The sequence below is a fragment of the Dreissena polymorpha genome, chromosome 5 (assembly GCF_020536995.1).
Source record: "Dreissena polymorpha isolate Duluth1 chromosome 5, UMN_Dpol_1.0, whole genome shotgun sequence".
NCBI lineage: Eukaryota > Metazoa > Mollusca > Bivalvia > Myida > Dreissenidae > Dreissena > Dreissena polymorpha.
Genome location: NC_068359.1, coordinates 77,109,446 through 77,118,492, shown reverse-complemented (window position 1 = coordinate 77,118,492; position 9,047 = coordinate 77,109,446). Strand labels below are relative to the sequence as shown.

Sequence of the window (9,047 nt, the reverse complement as noted above, 5' to 3'; positions counted from 1 at the left end):
ATGACGTTTCAAAGTTGTAGGTGGAAAGCAAGTAGATTGTAAAGCCTATGTTAAAGTTTTATATTAGAGGTCACAGAGACCTTGACCTTTGACCTAGTGACCAAACATGGGTGTAATGTGTAGAAGTCATCAAGGTGCATCTACATATGAAGTTTCAATGTTGTAGGTGGTATTACTTTGATTTGAGAGCCAATGTTAAAAGGTAAACAAAATGTTAAGGTTTGGGACACGAAACGACGAGCTGGCTATGACAATACCTCGGGTTTTCTCCAAAAACTAAAAAACACATGTTACAATATTTCAAGACAATATTTTCGTCACAATTACTATCACAGATGTCTGAATAATTTTCCTAAAAATATGTATATTAAAATGTATAAACAACATACTTTATCAAACATATTATGCAAACAATAAAAGAACAAATACCTATAATAATTTGTTTTTATACCAAATCATTTACAATACAATATCCACTTAAAGATAAACAATATTTGTATCATTTTGACCAGTCATCAAATCATAAAACCAGTTTGGTATACATTTCTTTAAAAAAAATATCAATTTGAAAAGTATTGCACATGGTCATATCACGTTGCAATAATAAAGTAATATTGTCAATATTTTGCAATCATTGAAATAAAACACAAAACACTCATGTCATAATTAAAACGCTTCAGGAACAAATTTCCATACGAAGATCTTTTAATCCTACAGAAACTCAGAGACCAAAAAATCTAAAGAAAAATTTATTACATACCTTAAAGGTGCCTTTTCACAGATTTTGGCATTTTTTAACTTATTCATTAAATGCTTTATATCGATAAATGTAAACATTGGATCGTAAAAGCTCCAGTAAAAAATCAAGAATACAATTAAAAAAAGGAAAAGAACATTGCCCGGACCAGGTTTCGAACCAGTGACCCCTGGAGTCCTGCCAGAGTCGTGAAGTAAAACCGCTTTAGCCTACTGAGCTATTCCGCCGAGTACACTTAGTTGATGTATTTTATACCTTATATAAGCAATCTTCGTAGTTTCACAAAATTTAACGACAAAAACAGAACTCTCCAAATTATTCAATCGTTTCGCGTTGCAACGCTTTATAATTTTTAGGTTTTAAAATCGTCAAAAGATGCATATAATGGCTATATTAGACCATGGTAAATGTTCAGTATTACTGTTTCCTCACAAATATCATAACTAAAACGAAAATTTGCGAATCTGAAACAACTTTTTTCAATTTTGTCAATTTACCAAAGCGTGAAAAGATCCCTTTAAATAAATTAAAATCAAACAAATGTAACGAAAAAAGATAAAAACTGAGCCTAAAGACATCAAATAGTTAAATGTGTGTAATTTGTTTGTTGTGTTGTCGTTTTTTTACAGATAAGCAGGTCTCTGGTAAAACACGGGTTAATGCATGTGCGTCATGTATCATCCTAGATTAGCCCGCGCAGTCTGCACAGGCTAATCTGGGAGAATACACTCCGCCTAGAAGAAATTGTTTTGTGAATACTTTCTCTAAAGAAATAATTCCATAACAAATTGAAAGTGTCGTCTCTGATTACCGGAAGCCTGTGATTGCTTCACGTGCTTATGTGGATCAATACTTTACGCATGTCATGCCTTAAGCCTGGTTTACCCAGAGACCAGATTGAATCTATTTTACTGTAGTTTTGGTATATGAAAAATGGATGTAATCTGAAACAACATCAATTGTAATCTTGTATTAATTGTTTTCATTGATACTGACATAAACCAGGTTTAAAAAATTATATGATGTTATCATTCCAAAATTTCTAAAATTATGTTTAGTCTCATTAAAGATTGTTTGATTCAACTTTGAAAGAGAATAATTAAAATCATAATAATATAATAATGTATGTACTTTTGAAAAGCTTTGAAAATCGTGGTTAAATTAGTCCTCTCTTGTATCTACTACCAGATTGAAAATGACGGAGGCAAAATCTGCAATGTCTTCCTCCGGTATCTTGGTCAGTTTGCTTAACATGATCATAGTCTGGAAAGAAACAAGGCATAGGTGGAAACACCCACTTGTTAACACTGTAGCAGCACATAGGTGGAAACGCCCACTTGTTAACACTGTAGCAGCACAAACAAGTCATAGGTGGAAACACCCACTTGTTAACACTGTAGCAGCACAAATACTCATTTACATGATGATAACTGACTTGCCTGCACAATGGAGAATGGACTTTCATTTATAAGATTAAACCCTGCCATCTACAAGTGAATCTTGCATTACCACAAAGCATAAACTAACATTTTTCATACAACTTGTGCTACATTCAATAGATAAATTAATTGAGGGTGATGGAACAGAAGTTCTAGATTGACCAATTTCAATTTAATTTCTTTAAGCGTTTAATTTTACTGAAATTATATAAGTGTGCATGTACATGATGTAAAATATTGTAGGCTTTACTTATTCTAAGAGAAGAGAAATATTTTCAAACAAGATGTGTTTGTGAAAACACCCCCCCCCATATATTTGACCTTTGACCTTGAAGGATGACCTTGACCTTTCACCACTCAAAATGTGCAGCTCCATGAGATACACAGGCATGCCAAATATGAAGTTGCTATATTCAATATTGCAAAAGTTATGGCAAATGTTTAAGTTTTATGCACCCAAACCAACAAACGGGGCAAAAACAATATATCCCCCAGCCGCATAATTATATGTTGTTTACAATTATATTGCTTGATAACTTAATCAGCACATATCATATAAGCATGAGAAGCTAAAGATATGAAGACAAATGCAATAAACATGCAATATTTTCCATCAAAGAATTTATTTACAAACATAATTTATTGTTCATTATCACACTTCATGTGAAAAAGAAATATAGGACTATGTTGTGCTTCCTTTAACTATGTCTTATCAAACATTATGACATTAATAAACAAGAAACCGTCGGAGACGGGTGATGCTCCCCAAAGTTTTTTTTGTCACAATATTGCACTATATATTCAGATAAAAGGAAACGTCTTGAGGGGCATAACTTTGGACAAAATAATACGATGGATGGTTTAGCAACTTAAAAATTTCAAATGGCCATAATTCTCTAAATAAATCATCTAACCAGAACCCACTAATAACATGCGCATCTCCTCAAGGTAGTTAAGCTTCCCATATAGCTTCATTGAAGTCCAGTCAGTAGTTGGGAAGAAATAGCCAAACAAGAATTGCACTATATGTACAGTTTATAGAAAATTTCAAAGGGCCATAACTCTGTGAAAAATCATCCGACCAGAACCCGCTGATAATATGCACATCTTCTGTTGGTAGTGAAGCTTCCCATAAAGTTTCATTGAATTCCCGTGATAAGTTGCTGAGAAATAGCTCTGACAAGAATTGCACTATATGTATAATGGAAAATTTCAAAGGGCCATAACTCTTTGAAAATCATCCAACCATAACTGGCTGATAATATTCACATCTCCTCTTGGTAGTGAAGCTTCCCATAAAGTTCCATTACTATAGTAATAAGTTGCTGAGAAATAGCTCGGAAAAGAATTGCACTATATGTACAATGGAAAATTTCAAAGGGGCCATAACTCTGTGAAAAATCATCCGACCAGAACCCGCTGATAATATGCACATCTCCTCTTGGTAGTGAAGCTTCCCATAAAGTTTCATTGAATTCCGGCCATTAGTTGCTGAGAAATAGCCGGGACAAGAATTGCACTATATGTACAGTTAATGGAAAATTTCAAAGGGCCATAACTCTATGAAAAATCATCCGACCAGAACTTGCTGATAATATGCACATCTCCTCTTGGTAGTGAAGCTTCCCATATAGCTTCATTGAATTCCGGTCATTAGTTGCTGAGAAATAGCCAGGACAAGAATTGCACTATATGTACAGTTAATGGAAAATTTCAAAGGGCCATAACTCTGTAAAAATTCATCCGACCAGAACCCGCTGATAATATGCACATCTCCACTTGGTAGTGAAGCTTCCCATAAAGTTTAATTGAATTCTGGTCGTTAGTTGCTGAGAAAAAGCCCGGACAAAAATTGTGCACGGACGGACACATGGACGCACAAACGGACACACGGACAGACACACAGACAGACAGACAAAGCAGCGACTATATGCTCCCCCCCAAACAAAATTTGGGGGAGCATAATGATGTAACAATTAATGTCAAACCAAAATATAAAACGAAGCAATTGACAACTGCAATTTGAAATGAAAAGGCACAAATTTTTCCTAATCTATGTCCTATATACCTAGATATTGAACATCATGACCCATACCAATAAATCAAAAGCTCTGACAAAGTTTCAACAAGACTATTGCCAAGAAATATATGTCCTATACCGGCTCCACCATTGTCAGAAATTCCTCCATTGTCAGATTTTTTTAAATTTCTTGCCATAGCAACCAGGATTTTTGACGTAGGAACAAAATGAAATGACGTGCATAATGTCCATATTGCAATATATCTATGTTTCAAGTTTCATGAAAAAATATTAAGAACTTTAAAAGTTATCGCAGGATCCAGAAAACCATCAATTCAGCAGTATTTCCAGTCTATTTGTTGCCATAGCAACCAAAATTTTTGACGTAGAAACGAAATGAAATGACGTGCATAATGTCCATATTAAAATCTATCCATGTTCCAAGTTTCATGAAACAAGAGGGCCATGATGGCACTGTATCGCTCAACTGCTGAAAAAAGGCTGAAACAAATATTCACTGCATGTGCAAATACTCAAATATAGGCCCTATTTAAGCACATGTACACTTTTGTGACCTTTTGGGCTTGGTCAAATTTAAACCCAGGGGCATAATTTGAGCAAACTTTGTAGAGGACTACTATATCTCACTTTATGTACATACAAAATATGGTAGCCCTAGGTCCTAGAGTAAAGGACAAGAATATTTTTTAAGTTTTCATAAAATAAGCAAGATATAAGCGTATATAATGTTCAATTTTGTGACCCGTGGGTCAGGGTCAAATTTGACACAAAGGGCATAATTTGAACAAACTTGGTAGAGGACTATAAGATGTTACTGCATACCAAATTTGGTAGCCATAGTCTGAAATGTTTTTGACAATAAGATTTTTAAAGATTTCACAAAATAGGTGCTTTATAAGCGTTTATTTAATTTTGTGACCCCCGAGGGCAGGGTCAAAGATGACCCCAGAGGCATTATTTGAAGAAATTTGGTAGAGGTTTATTAGATGTCACTACATACCAAATTTGGTAGCCCTAGGCCCAATGGTTATGGACAAAAATATTTTTAAAGTCTTCACAAAATAGGCCCCATATAAGCATATGTTCAGTTTTTTACCCCCCCTGGGCAGGGTCAAATTTGACCCAAGGGGCATAATTTGCACAAACTTGGTAGAGAACTATTAGATGTCGATACATAGCAAATGTGGTAGCCCTATGCCTTATGGTTAAGGACAAGAAGATTTTAAAGTTTTCACAAAATAAGCATATAATCGATTTTGTGGCCCCCAGGGCAGGGTCAAATTTGACTCCTGGGGCATAATTTGAACAAACTAAGTGGAGGACTATACAATGTTACTACATACCAAATTGTTTAGCCCTAGGCCTAATGGTTATGGACAAGATTTTTTTTCTCAAGTTTTCACAAAATAGGCATTATATAAGCATATGTTCAATTTTGTGACCCCCGGGGAAGGTTCAAATTTGACCCCAGGGATAAAATTTGAACAAATTTGGTAGAGGACTATAAGATGTCACCACATACCAAATTTGATAGCCCTAGGCTGGATGGTTATGGACAAAAAGATTTTTGAAGTTTTCACAAAATAGGCCTTTAATAAGCATATGTTCAATTTTGTGATCCCCGGGGCAGGGTCAAATTTGATCCCAGGGGCATAATTTGAAAAAAACTTGGTAGAGAACTATAAGATTTCACTACATACCAAATTTGGTAGCCCTAGACCCAATGTTTATGGACAAGAAGCTTGTTAAAGTTTTCACAAAATAGGCTTTATAAAAGAGTATGTTCAATTTTGTGACCCCCAGGGCAGGGTCAAATTTACCCCAGGGGCATAATTTGAACAAACTTGGTAGAGGACTATAAGATGTCACTACATACCAAATTTGGTAGCCCTAGGCCAAATGTTTATGGACAAGAAGATTTTTAAAGTTTCAAAAAATAAGACCTTTTTAAGCATAAATTCAATTTTGTGACCCCCGGGGCAGTTTCAAATTTGACCCCAGGGGCATAATTTGAACAAACTAAGAAGAGAACTATTAGATGTCACTACATACCAAATTTGGTAGCCCTATGTCATACAGTTATGGACAAGAAAATTTTGAAAAGTTTCACAAAATAGGCCTTATATAAGCATACTGTGAAACCATTTATTTTCGACAGCACAAAATTTCGTCATTTTTATAAAAATGACGATTTCGTCAGCACTTAAATTCGCCGATTTCTGATTTTGAATTTTTAAAAAATGCGTCAGTCAATATCCGATTTGTGTGTAATACATATTCATGATCAATCTCAGTTGCGAAAAATCGTGGTACGAATGCGGGAACACACTTGAGAATCACTGCAGGAGGTGGGGCCTGTTTGTCACATGCCAATTAACTAGTCTTTTGTTATCAAGGGACAGTAATGGACCCTCTTAATGTATGCCATTCACACGTTCATTGTTATGATTAGCGGACAAGTGGGATCGAATATACCGTTAACGCGTGTTTGTAACAACGAAGCCAATTGCCAATTAGTCTTATTCTATTATTATAATTGCCATACTGATCACAATCGTACCTTTTTGTCAATACCGTTTTAAAACTGTTTGTGTTATACGAAAGAAGTTCCAGTTTGTTAAGTGGGTTTTTTTTTCAAATAAAATGCTTTTTTATTCTGATATCAACATTAAAATTATAAACTCTATGTGTGTGTTTGTTCTTAAAAAGTAAACTACCGGTATATAAATCAATAATGTCAATAATTTAAAAATAAATATATTGATACATATAAAATAGTAATAAGTTTGGTTAAACGCAAACAATCAAACAACAAACAGCAATTAAAATATTCTGTATTAATTTGTGATAAATACGCATGTTTATCACACATCGTCATCTTTTCGTTTGGTTTATTGTCTTTCATCGGCATTCGCTGCGTGATGGCTAATATGCAACACCCCTGAAAATCACAATGCATCTAATGGGTAATAAAATTATAAACAATAAGCGCTTATTCATTACCATTCTACATAAACGAAGTCAACGCATTCGATACAGCTGTACTGCACACGCGTTTTAAAGAAGTGTAACGTGTCAGTTAAGTACCTTGTGTAATCTACATCCCTTTGTGTCAAAACCGGATTAATCTTGATTACGAAACAGCAGTGAATGTGTGCATGGATTATGTTGGAATTTAATGCCTCATGTCTACGGTAAAGTTTGAAAATATTGTTCAACTTAGTGTTTGTGTTTGTTCAAACATAGAGCATGATTGTTCGTTAGGAACTTAAATTCGCCGATCGGTCGACTGACGAAATTTATGAAAATTAATGCCTGACGATTAATAATGGTTTCACAGTATGTTCAATTTTGTGACCCTCGGGGCAGGGTCAAACTTGACCCAAGGGGCATAATTTGAAAAAATTTGGTAGAGGACTATAAGATGTCACTACATACCAAATTTGGTAGCCCAAGGCCCAATTGTTATGGACAAGACAATTTTGAAAGTTTTCACAAAATAGGCCTTATATAAGCATATTGTAATGACCCACCCCCACACCCATTATATGCTTAAATGCTTTATTGTTTACTGTTATACTTACGTGGAATGCAGTTTCCAAAGTTATACTACTAATGATTATGATGATGATGATGATAATTGCACTTACCTTGTTATTCGTGTAAGGCTTGCAATGTCCATTGTTTACATCCTTTTAACACAATAATCCATTTCATTTCCATGACTTATTCCGTAATACCACGAATTATTAACTGCACTAACAGAACTATTAGTATTATGTGTATTGTTTCCATTTCGATCCTGTTGTTTATTGACAAGCCATATTTATGCATTATTATGTAAATGTTATGCATAAATCTGACCTGTCATGGCCGCTATGACACAGAATTTGCCAGCATCATTGTGGATTCTGACAGCTCAGGCTGACGGATTCTGATTGGATGATTCCCGAGCTGTCAGAATCCTATTGGTTTATTGTTATTATGCTGGCAGGCTGTCATATGGTCATTGGTCAGTTAAGGTCACGTGGGCACTTTCCAGAAAGTATATAAGTGCGCTAGAATTTGAATTTGACAGCACAACTTCCATCTTGGTAGCTCCACTTGTCTGGGCAGTAAAGTCAGTAAAAACATCTTGGGTAACTAAAAATAACTTGTAACGTATTTCCGAGAAAGTGTCCACCAAACTTGTCTAATTTTGCAATAAAATATTAAACCTACTAAATAAATATATTATTTAAACTGCCGCCAGTCTTGTTGTAAGAATATAACTCACAAAGAAAACCAATAAACCCATCCTGACGGACGCCACAATTGGTGTCAGAAGTGGGATCGTCAAGTGCCGAAGACGATTTACAACCCGCCTGAAGTTATAGTAAATTCCAATGTGATGACGTCATTTTGAATGAATATATGACGTAATATGTTACTCATCGAGTGCTGAAGTGATTTAAAGAGGCATATCCATCGATATTTTAAAATATTTCACCCGTGATTCACGAATCGCAATATAATATAAAAGATAATATTTGTGTGTGTTCTTTTTGCAATAACTTACACATTGTGTGTATTTAAAAGGCCTGTGTACAGGGCACATTTAATAAATATTATGTATAATAGATCTATAAATCTATAAATATTTCACTATTCCTATAAAATAAGTGACAATTTAAATATGGCTAACGACAGTTCAGATTCGGAGGTCGTGTTAAATTTTAGAAATTTAGAGAATAGCGAAATTGAAACAAGGAGCGAAGCTTCAGTCACTTATTCAATGTCAACTGGTCGCCATCGTCGACGTCAGCGAGCA

General features: G+C 34.8%; 1 protein-coding gene across 2 annotated transcripts in view; it reads right to left on the bottom strand.

The window, feature by feature from the left end:
• Nucleotides 1–1,280: 1,280 nt before the first annotated feature.
• Nucleotides 1,281–9,047, bottom strand: part of LOC127882036 (cyclin N-terminal domain-containing protein 1-like) — a 57,483-nt gene continuing 49,716 nt past the window's right edge. For both annotated transcript variants that reach the window (XM_052430427.1, XM_052430426.1), the window contains one exon: nt 1,281–2,020. In XM_052430427.1, coding sequence (XP_052286387.1) covers nt 1,919–2,020 — 102 coding nt within the window. In that variant the 3' untranslated portion in view covers nt 1,281–1,918. The remainder of the gene's footprint in view (nt 2,021–9,047) is intronic.